We start from the raw sequence: 19,105 nt of genomic DNA, 5'->3' as shown, positions 1-19,105 counted from the left end.
TGTCGAGTTTGAATTTTGCTAGCAGGACAATGTAGGGACCAAATAAATAACTATTAAATATGTATATTTTACCTATCAAAAAATTAGATCTACCATACAGTAGTAGGGACCTAAATAATGAGTATACATTATAATTTTTACCTGCCAAGTGTTACCATTGGATCTGTCTGTTGTACCCACATTAGATTTAGAAGACCTGAAAAATTAGGTTAATTTTTCTTAATTTGGGACTGTATGTTATCTCCAAAGCTGCACTGTGCTTCCACGCAGATTTTGTTTATTCACAAGCGCTACACCAATTACCAAACTGTTACCACGGGGCTTACGTTGTCATCTCAACAAGATTGAACAAAATCCTCCATTAAAGAACTGCCAGAATGCAGAAAGTCACAAGAAAGCTGCACCATTTTTGATAAACGGTGCTTCTCATGGCCGTAAAACGCACCAGGTGTTGCTTTGCCTCAATGGTTCATTGAAGTTGCCCTGCATTGCTTGCCGCATTACCTCTGAGTAGATACAGATAACAGAATGAATGGAAACAGGTGTTAGCATCCAGGAATAGCTCCATGGCAATCACTCCAGTCATTAGGCCCAGCACTGGCTTTTTCATGAATGGGAGTGGAGAGAATATTCTGAGTTCAAATTGGTTAGGAAGCTGCCACTGATATTTGCACATGGATGATTTTGTTTTGAAAAGCAGCTGAGGTTGTGTTTGTCTAGTGTTGATGCTGCTTCAGAAATGTCAGATCAAAGAAAGTGGAGGAGTATATAGCACATGACATTTTACACTTGCAACAAGCTGTTAGCTAGTATCAGTGTTTGAAGTTTTTTTTTTTTTTTTTTTTAAACATGAAACAAGGCCACCAGGAAGACTACTAACATAATTCCACCAGGGCAACGTTACATTATTCTGCCACTCTGGAAAGGTATGTCCAAACCGATCTCCAACCCAACGTCCCCTAGGATAATGCACCTGTATATCTGAGTAAACTGTGCATACCTGGGAGGTGCTGCACTAAAGATCTCTAAACCCCTTTGTTTTTCAAAGTTGCAGATTTATGTAAACCAGCGAATTAATATTAATGAAGGTGAACTTGGTGTGCTCCTTCTACAGCCTATAAAAGAAGCAATACACCATTTTGTATTGAATACATCACACTCTGTTATAATCCTCTGGCCCTTCATGACCTCCAAACATCATCAATACATTTTTAATTTCCAAATACCTAAGATCATCAAATGCAGAGCACTGAAATTTCACATCTCAAAAAAGGAAATACATTTCAATATCCTTTGCATTACCACTTTGCTGCATTCCAATGGTTTACTCTCGTATTCATACCAGTGTCCTTTGAGCAAAGATGCTGCACCCCAGTGTAATACTAATAGGAAAGGGCTGCCCGCACCACATCACATTTAAACATTAATGCTTATGTGACCTCACTTACAACTGGCTGTTGATAGCCTCATCAACAGGCCTGCAGGTTAGGCTTTTTTTACTTACCGGTATGTGCTGTTTTTTTTATTACCTTCGCGACGAATGGTTTCGTCGAGTAGGTTATTCGATGATGCTTGTCTGTGTGTCTGTTAGTGAACAGAATAAGTCGAGAACGCCTGGATGGTTTGTTGTCGTATTTGGTGTGTCGGTGTGTATGTGGGAAATCTCAAGATGATTAGATTTTGGGCGAAGTGTTTTGCATAATTAACGAGAAAAGTGTAAAAATGTGTTAGATTGTATGCTCATACTATGCTTTCTGGTTGCGACGTGTGGGCTGTATTGTTTCAGGGGATATTGACACGGGTAAATGGGTGCAAAGTTGGTCATGAGGGGTCATGAGGCAGGCAGGAAACGTCAGTTACTGCCAGGGACAAATTTGCTATCAGCCAGCTGTAGGGCAGATCAAGGAGGTTTAAATAGGCCTCCTTGGGCAGATACAAGAGATAGACTTGCCCATATAGGCAGTAATGCTTTAAAGCACTAAAACAAGGGCTCAGAAAAGGATTCACCTTAATTGCAAGCCCCCAAAATTCTTATGCACCAGAAAGCCACATCTGTCTACTTTAGAATCATGCAAAGAAAATAGACAGTTGACCAGCTCGTTCTCTCGTAACAGCTGACAGACGAAAACAATCGTCAACTTTGACCTACTCCCAGCCTGGAAGAGTCCACTCGGAGCATGTGAAACCAAACCACAAAGATATCTCCTTACACCAATTAAAAGACTGAAACATACAAATTTTGACCAAAGTTGGATATACACGGCCTTATATGAGTAAGAACAGTCATTAATGCAGTGCCACAGCATGGGAATACCGAGCATGTCTGTGTGTCTGTTAGTGAACACGATAAGTCGAGAATTCTTGGAAGGATTGTCTTGGTATTTGGTATGTTGGTAGGTCTCGATGAAACCTGAAAATGATTAGATTTTGGGCCCCCTATCGGCTTGTTACGGTACTGCAGCGGAACTTCCTGTTATGATATCTCGTGTTGTGGACATGCTATGGAACTGATTTTTGAGTGGTAGATAGCTCGTTGGGCAGAGAGTAAGTGGTATAGGTTTGGGCCCCCTAGCAACTTTTTTGGAACTGCAGGGGTAGGTTTTGCTTCAGACTTTGAAAGGGAATAACTCAAGAAGGGCTTGATGGAAGGTCATGATTTTTTGCATGTACATAGCTTGAGCGATGATGTACATGATTGGATACTTATTATGCAAATCAGTAACTAATTTGCATAATTAATGAGGAAAGTTTATACATTCATCAATTTCCATGATAGGACTCGCAAACATGTGACATATGTAACTGAGGAAGAGAGAAATATTAATAGATATCAGCTATGCAAATGAGAACCTCATTTACATAATTAATGAGAAAATAATATAACTCGAGATGGGCTTGATGGATGGTCATGATTTTTGGTATGTAGATAGCTTATGTGATGCTTTGTATGATTGGATGATAATTATGCAAATCAGATTATAATTAATGAGGCAATTTTAAAAACCTGCTGTGTTCCATGATATGACTATTCAAATATGTGACATTTGTAACTGAGGAAGAGAGGAATGTCAATAGATAGAAATTATGCAAATGTAGGCCTAATTTGCATAATTCATGAGAAACTACTATCATTCCATACTAGTAAATAACGGCAATTTCATACTTGTTGCATTTAGAAGTTGTGTGAATGTGAACACCATTGAATCAAATTATGCTAATAAGGAGCTTATTTGCATTATTGATGAAAAATGTTAGCATAACCTTCTTTGTTAAGCTCATAATCATAACAAGGAGGTTTGGACAACTTATGTTATTTGGGTGAGGAGGATCAACTGGTATGATTTTTGATTGATGAAAAACACTCCTAATACGTCAGTCATAAAGGTCAAAATCATTTCGCGAAGGTATGAGGTCGTAGAACTCTTGTTGTATATCAATTGGAAATGCACCTGGTTTCTTGTAGTCAGTCTTCTATACAGGACAAAGAAAAACACAGGTAATAGAATCACAACTGATATCACAATGCATTTGTACAGCACATATGAATAAGCAACAACAACAACAAGATTGGCAACATAAAAAGATGTTGCCATGGCGACAGTGGTCTCTGTTAAAGTTTTCGTTTTTAGCCCACATGCAAATAAGGAACTCGCATAAATCATATCAGTCGATCACCTTCTCTACCAAAATAACACAAGTTGTCCAATGTATGAAAATCTTGTTTTCACAAAAAAAGATATCGTACCATTTCCTCATGAATTATGTAAATGAGGCCCTCTATGCAAGATTTGTGTCTAATATAGCCACATTTATTTAACTTCCAAATGGTGCAAAGTTGTTATCCCCAACATTTATTAAATGTCCTCATTAATTATGCAAATCAGATATTGATTTGCATAATCGGCATATGATTATGTAAATCATCACTTAAGCTATCTACACACCAAAAGCTATGATGATCCGTCATCCCCTTCTTGCGTTATTCTCTTTCAAAGTTTGAGTCAAAATCAGCTCCTGCAGTTCCAAAAAAAGCCGCTAGGGGGTCCAAATCTACAGGACATATTTTCCTAACAAAGAGCTATCCACCACTTAAAAATCATGACTATAGCATGTTCAGAAGACGAGATTTGAAAAGTGAAAGTTCCCCTGCAGTACCATAGAAAGTTGCTAGGGGGCCCAAAATCCAATCATTACAAGGTCTCCCACAGACCTACCCACCTACGAAATATGAAGACAATACATCCAGGCATTCTTGAGTTATCGTCCCATGGACTTTCACATTCCTGTACAATTCCTAGAATTCTTGCAATCTGCACACAATATAGTAAAAATTTGGCTCGCCCCTGAGGCGTCGCCAAAAAGTACAACCCAAAAGCCTACCAAGAAGGCTAGCTGATAAGGTTTGGGTCTCGGTGGCATTGATCCACCTCAGTCTTTTTTTTTATTGATCAAAGTGCAGCTGTCGATATTGCCTGCACAGATCCTCCTGTAGGGGATTGGAAAGCTCAATAGACAAACGTTTGACAAAGGCATGCCATTACAGGTTCCAGGCATGGCCAGATGGCTCGTGAAATCCCAGTGGTTTCTGATCTCCAGTTTAGCCTTGGCGGAAATTGGCATCTTCCAAATAACATGTCAACCTCGTCATCTTTTGACATGAAATAGATAGAAAGTTTAGCCTGATTCTGTCATTAGTAGTCAAATTCTGATTCAACATGAGCCAAAATAATGAAGAGGAGGCAAAACAACATGTCAAACTGTTAGTGCCTGATAATTGGTGAAAGCATTCTCTTCAATTGGGCAATTAGGACACACCAATTTAACAATCCAAAGTTTGCTGGACAATTTTCCAATCACTTGCATTTACCTGTAGAATTTCTTGCAAAAGGAAAGATTTCAGAAGGAAATGGATACAAATCAAGCAAGCAGAATTTCATTATGTTAGTTTTCCTACTCATCTCTAGAGAATACTTCCATCCGGTGATATTTATTCCAGTGATATTCTTCAGCAGTTTGACATGTTTATTGGTACCGCCCCCTTTTACAGGTGTATTACCTTTGTGACATTTAAATCGATGGCCAATCAGAGACGATCTCTTTGACGCGGTCAGCCAATCAAATGACTCATTACATTCCCCAACATTCAAAATAGATGCGCAGATCGGGTTGCGCAATAGTTGACCCAGAAATGTTGCAAATGGCGGCGCTGTGGCAACTCAGGGAAGATGTACATCTCCGTCAGAGGAGCTCTCCTCTACTTCAGATAGTTGTGGTCCGGAACTGAAGCAGAAGTCCTCGTCATGAACTACGGTACACTTGTACCGAAAAAAATGGCACCTATCGGGACTTGATTTGTGAGAGTTTATACGAGAAATCAAGCCGTATTTCGGACCGGCTGTGACTCGTTTACGCTAGTGACGGGCCTGCCTACACTTCAACCCGGCCGATGTTACTCTGTTTACTTTGACGTTTCTGTCAGATAACGACGACATTTGAGGACCTTCCATCCTCGGCAATCTCCCGAACTGGTCAGTACACCACCATGTCTTCATACCGTTCAAATTTCAGGATTGTAGACAGCCAGATAGCCGGACTGTACGATCTGCAGGAAACGCTGGGCCGGGGCCACTTCGCGGTGGTGAAGCTCGCCCGGCATGTCTTCACCGGCGAGAAAGTCGCTGTCAAAGTCATCGATAAGACCAAGATCGACGAGGTTTCCCGGGCCCACTTGTTCCAAGAGGTCCGCTGCATGAAGCTGGTGCAGCACCCTAACGTAGTCCGACTGTACGAAGTGATCGACACCCAGACCAAACTGTACCTGATCTTAGAGCTGGGGGACGGCGGCGACATGTACGACTACATCATGAAACACGACAACGGGCTTGACGAGGAGCAGGCCAAGCTGTACTTCTCCCAGATCCTCGGCGCCATCTCCTACTGCCACCGCCGACACGTCGTGCACAGAGACCTGAAGCCCGAGAACGTGGTGTTCTTCCAGAAGCAGGGCCTGGTGAAGGTGACAGACTTCGGGTTCAGCAACTGCTTCCGACCGGGGGAGATGTTGGACACTTCCTGCGGGTCCCTGGCCTACTCCGCCCCCGAGATCCTACTTGGAGACGCCTACGACGCACCTGCCGTCGGTAAGTTGTCAGATGTAGCACCAAAATATTTATATTTTCCTAAACAAGCAGTCTTCAGTCCATTCGTGATTTTTACTTCCCTTCCGGACAGTCGGAAGTGATTCCCCAGTGAAATCGATGACGCATCATGACATGTACAGCTTGCATGAAAATTGACATCATGTCAAAATTTCTTTCCGCTTACCCTAGGGATCAATAGATCCATATCTTACGGAGTTTGCCTTTTCAGAAATAGTGATTTGCTTTATATTTTCACAAAACCACATTGTTGGTTTAAGATTAAAGGCAAGTGCATAATTATTTGCTAAGGTGATGTGTGCACCCTAGCTCTAGCACAGAAACATCAATGTTGCACTGATTGAGAGTCGGCAAGACTGTTAGTCTATCCTGGTACCCATAAGTATATCTGCTGGACTGTATTTTGTTTTTGCTACTATTTAGTATTCATACCTGAACCATACTGTATTGCCAGTCTATAAGCAACTTTAATCCTCTCCTAGAAATTTATGCATGCAGAACAAATGTTAATCGATACGTCACTAGCAGTTACATGGATTTTCCCAAGCACTGGTCATTCGGTTTCACAGACCGCAATCTTTTATTGATAAAGCCCATCTGGTAAATCCCATATGTATGCCTTCCAAGTTCAGGTTCAAGGCTGCGAGCATGGCTGTCAATCATAAGACTACATGCATAATCACATGTTTCCACAAAATTCCAGATTCAGTAGAAATCTGTATTGTATAACAATAAGCTGTTATGACTGCCCTTTGGCAAAATACGCTAGCTTCACAAATGTGCACCGGCAGCTGGTTATATTATTTCAAATGACCTGTCACACCTAACACTTAATATTTAACTCCAGGCATTGTTTATGAATTAAAGCTATCTACTGTATCTACTGAGACTGCCCCTACTGTATAGGTCACCTCCCTTGCACTGACTGAGAAGAAAAAGAAGATAACATCGCACTGTACCCATCTTTAGTAGCCCCATACTTTGTTGGGTTGAAGTTCAGGAAATATCTAATGAAGTGGTTTAAACTTTTTTGTTCCCTGTGTGCCTGCTTGCAATTTCCATGTGATTTATTGCACATTTTGTGTGTTGCGGTTTTGTGAAGTACACCTGCTGGCTGCTGCCTATAGTAAATGGTCCCAGGCATTGTGTACAATGTTTACACACCTTGCTTTTGGGACAGCTAAAGTTCAATTGCAAGACTTGCAATGTCAAGGCTACAGCACAAGTTAATGTCAGTAAAAGAACGAGACACGTACATGTAGTAGCGTCGACATACTTCCTCATAAGTCGCTTGTGATAAATCACAACATGGAATTCCTGTGGTGGCACCACTCCAACATGTCCAAGCCATTCACACTGACTCAGTGCAAACTTGCGGAGGCACTGACATCTATCACCTGGAGTACTTGGCATACACTTGACACAAAATCAGGAGCAGGCAAAGAACAAATGGCAAGAATGGAAGCAGTGTTACGACCTGTTAGTTTATGGGTGTGAAGCGTGCCATCAACTGGCAACCCGCCCTCTTCAAGAAGAGCAGGTATATGATAGGAAATTCAGAATCACGGACTATCTTATATATATTCGTTTGTATGTATGTATGTATGTATGTAGTAGACCTTACGAAAGTCGCTGTGCTTTTGTTGTGTCAATAAAGATCTTCTTCTTCTGTATCTAAAATTTAGTAACATGGATTTCATGATGTTGGTGTTTCGTTGTATTCAAAGCCTGTAACACTGGTTCAGAAAACATCAAAATACTTCACAGACTCCTATATACATAGTTATCTTGTACACATGAACAGTTAGATAGAACCATCTGACTGTTCTGTTTTAAAATGTCCTGATGAAAACACTGCTAGTACATAAGTGTTCTGCCTATCAAGCTCCAAAACCATAGCTCTCTCCTGAGACCAGTTTCATATGTCAATTGGATAATAGTTTGAAAACATGAATCCCAAATCTTATGTCATGCATAATTCAAAAGGTTTTGTGGGACAGTGATCGTATCGGAGCCGGGAAGTCATTTCATGTCTGACAAAACCACTAATTCTGTCTTTGTCCTTTTGAAAATGCAATTTGGGCTGTCTAGCCAGTCAACATCATACTGTAACATTTACTTTTATTAAATGTATTAAGTTTGTATTAGGTCCAAATTCCTATTACATTGTATATGGAAAAGTAGCAATTTTTCTATCTGGAAAAGTCACCCATTTTCATTTCATGCAGAATCATAGTGCAATAGTCCTTACATACATTTTGATTGCTTAAACCCAACACACTTAAAGGTGGAAGTGAAAAAATTAGAATTTTTCAGCAATATTCAAGCCTTCATCTCTTGAGATGTTTGTTATGCTAAAATTGATGATGTTTTAAATTTAGACCATTACGTAATAGCTGAAACATATCCTAGACATATCCCATGTGCACAAGCCAAGGGAATATGGAAGGTGAACAAGAAATTGCAAAGTAGAGTTAGCAATTGATGTGGACAATCTTGATCTGCATGATTGATGATCCAGACATGGCTGCAGTCTGGCTAAAGTATGTTTGGGATATGATTTCAGGCGTGTATAATGTACTGTCTCAAGGGATGGATGAAGTATTACATTAGCTGGCGATAACTACTACCTATATGCCCTTAATACATGGAAGCGGGGCTTGGTAATTAAATTAAATCCCACATCCTTTTGCTTATTAAACTTATTAAGATCCAGTTGTGTACATGGATAGCATGTATAAGAGCCTGTTGAAATGAAGTTAAGATATGCAAAATCACACTGATGATTTCTGTGTCTGACATTTTTGAAAGACACAAACATACATTGTACAATTCTTGCCCATATTTTGATAAAGGATATATCTATTTTTTCTACTGTGGAAAAATTGCACTCTGATTCCAAAGTTCCCAAGAGACTCTACTATTCCAGAATAATGATGATCATTTCTCAGGCTGGCCATTTGCAGGCGCAAGGCCAGTCAACCCAAGATGAGTGTCCCTTGGGATGTTACTTCAAAGGAAGAGAGAACTGTGAGTCATGGTACCAAGGGCAGTGTTCAAGTGTGATTTATCATTGGTTGCTCCAGGGTGATGGCAACAAATTGACACTTTCTAAATGCAAATCAGTTTTTATCTGTTTGGGTCACTGGAAGACAGAAATGAGAAAAGATGAAGAAAAGTGTAGTCATATGTTTTGTGGCCACACTTAATTTTTGCTGCTAATTTTTCTACCTATGAATTAAGATGTTGATATACCATTACCTACAAAGCGATTCTGTAGTCAAGCTTTCGATATCTCATTTATTTTATTAAGCTTTTTACATACCTAGAATCGTGCAAAATACCATGCGCACATTGTACCAAGGTGTATTTTCCACCCTACAGACATATACCTACCATAACCTTACATGTACATGTGGAGGCACAGTTCATACCTCCATTTGTGTGTGTGTGTGCTAGCATGGCAACCTGTGTTGGTATCAGGTGGATTTTCAGTTTAATGGGTTTGATCTTTGCAACTTTCAGATGTCCGGAAGTTAGGGAGGTCAGGAGATATGTCACGATGCAAAATGTCAGTTGTCAGGATGATATTCCATATGCCAAATTACATACCAATACTCGCAATAGTCCTTCTGAATGGAGTTTAAACTGTAAATGCCAACACAAAAATTGGACTTACCCAAATTTTGTGTTGGCATTTACAGTTTAAACTCCATTCAGAATGACTTCTACCAACACAGATGAACTTTCAAGTGTACATACAATAGTGATTACAGCAAAAGGATTGTGAGTTGTAGCTGCGAATGTACATACAAAACTAATCACAATACTCCTTCAGGAAGTGACCCTCCTTTCCGGAAGTAATGAGGACATATCTACTAGATAGTTGTAATTCAGCATCTGAAAAAAGACTATATACATCTTTGGTTAAGAAATGTGTCTTCTGACCAACAAGTCTGTAGACTGTAGCATGTAATGTTCCTAAGGCTACACCAAGTAATTTTTATGGATGACGTCCTTTGGAGACCCTAAATCTAATGCAAGAAGGGCCGAAAAAAACAAGATGCCTAGATTTGAAATATAATAATAGTCGACGACACATTTTAGGACACAAATTGAATGAGAGAACACAGTGTAAAAACTAACACTTCTTTTATTCATCATGCAAACAGCAATAATTTGAATAAATCAGTTGAAGTTGAACAGTAGTTGTTGTCCTGTCCTGTTTCTTACGATTTGCGTCACTGCCGTAACTCTTTCGTCATAGTTACAGGAAGCCGAATTTCTTGTTTTTTTTCGGGGAACAGACCAAAATCGATGCGCGCGCGGACGTCATCCATGAAAATTACTTGGTGTAGCCTATCTTGTTCTACCATAAATTAATCAAACTTTGGTACTACATGTACATGTACATGTAATATCCTGATGGCTCTGTGCAGTGGGTCATCTCATCACCCATGTCCATCATGTCTTTCATTATGGTGTAGATGTCCTGTTGTAATGGTGAGGCTTTGTATCTATGTTCATTAGACACATCCATGTCCCCAGGGTACAATTATCAAGCCTTGTTAATGGCAGGGAGCTGCAAACAGGTGGATCAATCACTTGTTCTAATACGAACCACACATGTCAATGGTTAAATCAAATGATAATTTATGTGAGCAACACTTTATCATTGGAATTGAGTTATGATTGGAATATTTACGTTCAACTTTTAAATCTAAAGTGCAGCATCCTGTAGATATTGGTCCAAAAATTTGTAAATATTATGTATGACACTTTTATGCCATAGTTTTGATTTGTATATCATTGATACAGTTCTTAAAAGAGTAACAGTTATGATATTATTGGTACATTATTTTGAATATGCATGTACTACTATGACGTCTATGTTTCCAGGTGTGAAGAAACGTGAGACCTTGTTACAGGGGGCGAAGTAAAAATAGACATAAGCTGTTGACGTGTTTACTTCTGGATTGACGTCAGTAAGAAAAGACAAATTCCTCCAAGTAGCTATGGGGGATCTTATTTTAGAACACATGTTCTTGTTGTGTGAACCTTTCAACACATGTGTATGCTATGAACATAAATCAAAGATTTCTATTTACTAGCAACAGTGTCCCCTGTTTGATGTATTCTATTCATATTCCAAACTGTTTCTGAAGGGAAACAAAAATATGATGGATTATGATATCAAGGATTGATATTTGTGGATCTTCATTCAACGTGGATTGAATGAATGTCAAATATTTATTGATTTGTGTCCCAATGTTTGGCCAGTTTGCAGGTTCTGCCAGCTGCGGCTTTTCTAATGATTTTTAGTTAAAGTTGAAGATTTGTAACCCATTCTGACACATACATGTGTAACAAGAGAAGTGTGCAATTGCTGTAAGACAGTGTTTGCATGACTTGAACGCAGCCCTGTTTTCTGTAAAATGTCATTTATAATCCAAAGCCTGTATTCTGTTAGTCTCTACCTGACTAACTACACTGGCTATATATATAGGCTAGGGAGAATAATTTGCCTGGGGAGTTTGGCCACCATGGGGTTTGGCCTGCTTCCGGAATTCCTGTAAACGGACTCTACCGGCCAATTATTCCCTTTCTGACGAATTCTACTTTACGATCCATACCCCTGTAGGAAGGCCTGCTGGAGGCTAATATTCTGTTAGCTCATCCAGATAATCTTGTCCAGATAATGAGACTGTTGATGTTTTTTTTCTGCAATCTCAAAAATGTCCCTTCGAATTTCGGATTGCAGGTGGTTCTTTGGAGCTGTGGTTCTTGGTATGTCTACATGTGGACTGTTACTTACTGTTGACAGGACTAGGTCAGGAAAGGTCCACATCCCACAGCTCTCACAGAAAAACAACATTCCTCCAAACCTACCAACACAACACCTTGCTAGTTACAATTACTTGTGTAACTGTAAATGCACAAGGGAACAAATTAGGCATAGTCATATTACCTGGAGTGTGGGGTGGAAGATCACATACAGAGCATTCATGTTCTACTTGTACCGTTCCTCTACCTAAGTATGAATATAGGAAATTGTACCTACTGGATGTGTAATTTACAGAGGGTCCTACACACTGTTTTGTGTGTATTTTTGCCTGAGTGACATTTGCTGAGTATTTGGGTCATGTCCTTGGCACCTACATCCATCTTTATGATGAAGACATTGATGACTAAAACTAAAAGTGATAGAAAGAAACCTTACTGAAGGGATTTGAAATGTACCTATTTGGATATGTAATTTACATAAATCACTAAATGTGCTGACACTGATGTATGTAACTGTTGTGGCTCATATCCTCACTTCGACCCCATGCTGGCATCAAGACAAGAGAAGAAACAGCCTTGTCCCCATTGTAGATCCAGTAACAGTATGTCATGCAGCAGGGGTTGGCCTCAGGGCTAGGTTGTGCAGAGCATGTAATGTTTGTACCAGTCTGTCTCACTGTTAGTACTGTTTTAACTGTTAGTGTTTGCATATACAACATCCTTGGCTACACCAGGGGCCATCTATATCCAGAGCAACATTAGACTTCTATTTGTATAAAGATCAAGGGCTGTTGTAGTTAAAACTTTTTAAAGTGTATGCCTGCCTCTCTGTGTGTGTATGCGTGATTGTGGATCTTTCACAACCCTTGCGCATCTTGGAATGTCTTAGACGACTGCGAAGGTCCACGGAATGGAAGGACTTTTCACAGGCATCTTCAGAATTCTGTAAACAAGAACATAAAATGGCACTCTCAGAAGGGCTAGCATTTGGGAAAGGTATGGAGATTGAATTACGATCTATGTGTGTAGACAATTGTGTACTGTGGGTCACATATCTCTGCTGCACTGTAACCTAGCTAGCTAGAATCTGACCTACTTGGTTTCAAACCAAGTCAATCTGACTTCCTGACAGTTCCCATTGGTCATACAGAGGGTCTGGCACACTGTGTTAATGTGTATTTTCGCCTGAGTGACATTTGCTGAGTATTTGGGTCATGTCCTTGGTACCTACAGCCACCTCTACGATAAAGACATTTGATGATTCAAAGTGATAGAAATAAACCTTACTGAAGTACATTGTATAGTGAAATGATAAATTAATGATAAAACTATGGTAATTTGTGATTGTTAAGTAACCTTATGGAAAAGCAGACTCAAATATTACAGACTAAAAATATTACTAGTTGGCATTCATGTCAATCATTTCACTAATATCCATTGATCTTTCTGTCAAAAATAAGACATTTAAATGTTTTGTTTTTAGTTCAACCCCAACGTTTAACATATTACATGTAGTTTGCTTATTCCAATCCCTTTTCATGCATCGATCTTTGACTAAAAATAGATAATGAATTATGTATGATAGTAATCATTTCTATGTTGTCATGGAGATATCCACCCGGAGCCGTCTTCAATCGTTGTTACTGTATCCCATCTCCAACAGGAAATTGATTTGGGATATTTTTGGCATAGAGCTGCTGGAACTTTCATTGTAATATATACACCCTAAGTACATTCTGACCCAAATACATGTAAATGTTTCAAACAGAATCAATAGGAAAGGCTGGACAGTGGGGAATGTTGGCTTATTTACCAACTACCAAGATGGCGCCGTTATCTGTAGCGCGCACGCGCACTTCCCGTGACCCCTAGATTTGACCCCAAAATCAAGATGGCGCCGGCACTCAAGAAAGTCCGCGAACGCCGGGACCTCGCCTGTTTTTCACTTCCCGCACTGTAGGAAACCGTTTGTTTCCTTAAACACTGATGATTTGGTATTATATGCGTTCCTACTAGCGAGCCGAGTCACATGTAAAAGCAATCCGTAACGAAAAACTTACTCAAGTACGGCGTTCACGCCGTGACCAGTATGTTATACCTCCGGCACGGCGCTGCAGTCTCTCCTTCTGAGCGCGACGGTAGACGACTTACCTGTTGCTAATAGGAGGTGCCGAAATGTCTGGGGTTTAGAAGTTATCCTTGACATATATCATACTAACGCTAACCCAACCTTGTCTCAGTGTTACAAATCAACATTAATTTAGTACTTAGCAAGTGCAATTGTACATGGGGCAAAATTAAATAAACGTTTGTTTGAATGTTTTGTTCAAACTTTAGAAACAATACCGAGGGCAAACACTAGCATTTTCTACTACAAAAATGTTGAAAGAATGTTCACTTGGAACAAAGTATTGATCAGGACGTCATGGTGTCGTTATTTCCAACGGTTACTGAGTTACATAACTTCGTAGATGTTGATGGCGTTTTGACCTCCTCCATGGGGAGCGGAGATCAACGGACTCCCTCAGTTGTGTCTTAACTGACAGTAGAATATAGATCATATACAATGTCTCATGTTTGTTCTTCTCTTACACAACTTAGACCTGAGATCTAAAATGAAATAGACTGTGGAATATAGATCATATACAATGTCTCATTTTTTTTTTACACAACTTGGACCTGAGATATAACAACATAAAATAGACAGTAGAATATAGATCATATACAAGGTCTTATGTTTGTTCTTTTGTTTTACACAACTTGGACCTTAGATTTAACAACATGAAATAGACAGTAGAACATAGATCATATACAATGTCTCATGTAAAAATGATGTTTGTTCTTTTCTTACACAACTTGGACCTGAGATTTAACATGAAAAAGACTGTAGAGTATAGATCATATACAACGTCTCATGTTTTTTTTTACACAACTTGGACCTGAGATTTAACAACATGAAATAGACTGTAGAATATAGTCTATAGATCATATACAATGTCTCATGTATGTTCTTTTCTTTTTTACACAACTTGGACCTGAGATTTAACAACATGAAATAGACTGTAGAATATCGATCATATACAATGTCTCTTTTTTTTTACACAACTTGGACCAGAAATTTAACAACATGGAATAGACTGTAGAATATACTTACTAGTATATAGATCATATACAATGTTTCCCTCTTTTTACACAACTTGGACCTGAGATTTAACAACATGAAATAGCTATGACATGGACCTTCTTTAGGTAGTCCTAACACTGGCCATTACGTCGAGGTGTACAGCACATTTTATATGCTCCTGTTTGGTCAATTGCAAACTTCATGCCATGGTAAAAGTCAAGCAAATCATCTTCCTTTCCATAATGTTCCAGTTTCTATATATAATAAGGACTTGACATCTTCCACCACAAATTCACTCAACAAGTCTTTGATCTTTGTGGTAATAACAGGCTTAGTTTGTCTACAGATACATGTATCTTCTGCTCTGCATCTCTCCTCCATAGTTACATATAAAATTGTCTGATCAATTTTGCTTGCCTAGCAAAAAAAACTTCATCAAACACTTTAATCTTATTTACACATGCAATTCTATCAAAGTCTACCAGGTTTGTTGTCAACTGTTTGCCTGTAATGGAAGTGTGTGGAGCATCTTTGTTGAATGGATCATGGAGGTACTTGTCTGCTTTGAGCCTTGTGCGACAGACGTTTACCTGCGGCTCTTGATTGTAATGGTTGTACGTCTGCGAGGAAGTGCCATCTGGAAGACGTGACGTCGTAGAAGTGTGCCCTCAGCTGTTGGACACAAGCAGACGATATGTCAAGTTAGTAACTAACTACAACATAGGTAATGTTTAAAATTTACTATCACTACACTCTTAGCTCAATAAAAAACAGTCATTAATGTACATTTATTGTCTTTTATTTATTGTTTTACATGTAATTGCCTCCATACAAATATCTAGAAAAGGAGTGCAAACATACAAATATAGGTGTTGACAACTTTAATACAATAAAATACCATCTATACACCGGCTTGAAATTCAGGTGTGTAGTCTGTACTGCATTTTGGTTTGAGCCTTGTCCTTGATACTCCCTCTGCACAGTCTGCAAATCTCACTCAACAGGCTGGAGTGGTTTATCTCCTCACCTGTAACATAAGCATGATAAGTATGAGGTTGACTTGACTTCTTAACTCTGTTTAAGTATCACTAAATACATCAGGGATAAAGAATTTGTGATGACAGTAAGTTAATTAACAAAATTTTAAAAGCAAATGACAATATTAACAAGTTTAGACAGCCAAAATGACAGCTGCATAATGTATGTATACGAAAACCATGTATACATAGCCCATCTTCCACAAATTTACGAATGATATTTGAGAAAAGTATCACAAACATATATTAATGGGTACTATCGTTCTGTTCACTTACTATTTATGACGAAAAAAACATAAATCCGCCCAGAGATCGCGAGAACCAAACCCCTATCGATCAGTGCCGATCAGCGCCCCCCTCCCCCCATTCTTTGACACAATCGTAAAATCGTGACCACTTCAAATTCAAAAACGCGAAACCCTTTTTTAGAACAGTAGAAATGAAAACAAATAACGTGGAAGCATAGCTCATAATACAAGTTACCCTGAACGACCATTTGTTTTGAGCAAAATTGACGCGTACTACAAATAAAACGATTTTTGTCCGACAAAAACAAATCTAATGTGTGGAAATTACCACAGGAATACATAGCGACCGGGCGCTTCCAACCACGCTACCTCCGAACTTCTAAAACGCGAAACTTTTCCGTATCGCGATACAAACAAAGACACAATGGCGGACTCAACTCGTGACATGTCAAAGAACCAGAGAATTGCTTTTAAATTACGGTAAATTCCGCGAAAATAGTTACATAGACTGGTCTAAAAACGGAGTAAAATGTGTAAATTTCACCCTTACCTGGCGATTCACCCCCCATTTCGGCCGGGATGCGTGGATTCTGGCGCTCTTTTGAAGCAAACAAAACGAGAAATTCGACTTCCTTTCCCTTCCATGATGCTTTTTTAGGCGGATATGACGTAGTTTAACCTTTCAACTCGCCTATACGCAGGCGTAGAAGCCAGAATTTTCAAAGAAGGACCGGGAAGCTTGGTGAAATTGTGTGGACGCTCCGTCCGCGGGAAAATGACGTCATGGCGCGGGGCGCTCTCTGATTGGCTAAAGTATGGTTGGTAAATAAGCCAACATTCCCCACTGCTGGATGGCTTGTGGGAAAGAAGATGTACCTTGGATCACATAGACAATAATAACGATGGCCCGAGGCCCCAAGTAGTCTTTGTTATGTATCTCCTGTGCACAGAAGGGTGTTATCTTCTTTGGCAATTGTACCCAGCGCAAAAATCCAGTCAGTTTGTCGTTAAAAATCTAGTCCTAGCAGGAAAGGGACTGGTTGTTGGGCCGTGGAAAATCGTTAAAAAGGACGTTTCGTTTTCTAGGATTGGAGGTTGATGAAAAGGCAACTTCTGGAAGAGTAATGGTGCAGTGATGGGGTGATTTTGCTGGAGGTGCAGTTTCACGAGCAGACTGTAATACAAATACATTGGATTGGCTTGAAGTTCAATATCTTGGCTTGGGGGGAGGGGGGTTCTCAGAGGCAGTTATATCTGGTTGTGTGAATTTGATTTCAGGCAAAATGTGCATGTATATGTTGACAATATGTAATATGAACACTTCAACCAGTTTAAACCTGTGTGCACTTTCAAGACCCTCCTGAGATAGGTTGTTCTGATCCAACTCTTGGGAATCAGATTCTTTAGAAGATTCATTGAAGCATGAAGATTCACTGAAGATGCTGTGAGCCTGTGACTGTAGTTTTTGATTTGAGTTTTTGACAATCGCTGCTGCCACAGACTTTTAGTTTCCAGAGTCTAGCCCCCCACTTTGACAAATGATTGGTCAGGATCATGATCAGGTTAGGAACCAGTTGTGGCCTGGTCAGACTAGATCATCAAATTCTTCCAAGTCAGAGACTGACAGGTGTCTTCACAATGTCAGTCTAGAGTAATGGGCCCCTACATTATCGAGGTATATGTTTACAGCGCTACCATCATCTCTCGAGACGCAAGGATACCTACCTACTCATGATATATGAAAATGAACATATATGCCACTGTCTGGCTATGGACAATGGTAGAAATATAAGTCTAGAAAAGTAGAATACTTTGTGAAAATAATTTCTTCTGATACATCATTGACATAGTGTGCACTGTACAAAACTAATTAGTAACTTCTAACATGTTGCTAATAAACGTTAAAATTTTCTTTCCTGGATGTTTTGTGATTCAAGATATAGATTTTATATAAAAACAAAACAATAAAATGGCTACTTGGCACTAATGCAAAATCAATGTGGCACAAGACTGTATATTGGAACAGAGCCAGCCATAAACTACACTTGATCATTGATGGCTGCACATTATGAAGTAGCTTATCAGATGATCGGATTTAGATGGTAACATGCCTAGAAAACCTGCCAATAAAGCTACATGTACAGTAAGTGATTGAAGGCGGGGGGATTATGGGGAAGAGCAAAGGGCAAGGTTGTTGTTTGAGGAGTGGTTAAGGTGATGGCTCTGACCACTGCTTTCTATTAAACCCCCATCTTTGTTTCTTGTCCATAAGGGCCTCCCAACTTTTCCAGCAGTAAGGGCGATATGATAATCTAGATTTATTCATCCTTAAGGTGGTCCCTTCAGATGATGGATGTCTTATTGAGAAATAACATATATGAGTCATTCTGCCATCTGACTACTTCAACTTTCTACATAGTCTGGCTTCCCTGACCAACAGTAAATTTACTGATGAAATTTAAAAGATAAAGCACATCTTGCGCAATAAAGTTACTGCAGTAAAAAGTGAAGCACACATTTGTGAGTACCAGCTTATCCAGACATGCAAGGATCGCATTGGTCAGAAAGTTGTTTTATGGCAAAGTGCATCATGACAAATGGGGGTAGAATTGGAGAAAGATGTCTGAAGGCAGAGGCTATCGGGGTCAGATAACCCAACCTGCCATCAGCTAGGCTGCAGGAAGGGTGGGGATTCTTGGGAGCAGGCCCTCTCAAGACCTCATCAGGTGATATGTGACTAATGTGAGCCTGATG

At 39.6% G+C, this 19,105-nt stretch overlaps 1 protein-coding gene and 1 long non-coding RNA gene across 3 annotated transcripts in view; one reads left to right on the top strand and one right to left on the bottom strand.

Moving 5' to 3' along the window:
* Positions 1 to 5,047: 5,047 nt before the first annotated feature.
* LOC136439427 (SNF-related serine/threonine-protein kinase-like) overlaps positions 5,048 to 19,105 on the top strand; it is a 35,803-nt gene continuing 21,745 nt past the window's right edge. The window contains exon 1 of the mRNA XM_066434872.1: positions 5,048 to 6,140. Coding sequence (XP_066290969.1) covers positions 5,543 to 6,140 — 598 coding nt within the window. The 5' untranslated portion in view covers positions 5,048 to 5,542. The remainder of the gene's footprint in view (positions 6,141 to 19,105) is intronic.
* Positions 14,582 to 17,158, bottom strand: LOC136439451 (uncharacterized). Of its 2 annotated transcripts, XR_010756526.1 has the most exons (4): positions 16,902 to 17,158; positions 15,965 to 16,093; positions 14,805 to 15,738; positions 14,582 to 14,708 (listed from the first exon to the last, which is right to left on the bottom strand). It is a non-coding gene; the product is annotated as an uncharacterized lncRNA (long non-coding RNA). The 2 variants fall into 2 exon arrangements; XR_010756525.1 differs by having other exon boundaries at positions 14,582 to 15,738; positions 16,902 to 17,147.

The sequence above is a fragment of the Branchiostoma lanceolatum genome, chromosome 7 (assembly GCF_035083965.1).
Source record: "Branchiostoma lanceolatum isolate klBraLanc5 chromosome 7, klBraLanc5.hap2, whole genome shotgun sequence".
Lineage (NCBI taxonomy): Eukaryota > Metazoa > Chordata > Leptocardii > Amphioxiformes > Branchiostomatidae > Branchiostoma > Branchiostoma lanceolatum.
The sequence above is the reverse complement of the archived record's forward strand: the minus strand, read 5'-3'. Positions and strand labels throughout refer to the sequence as shown.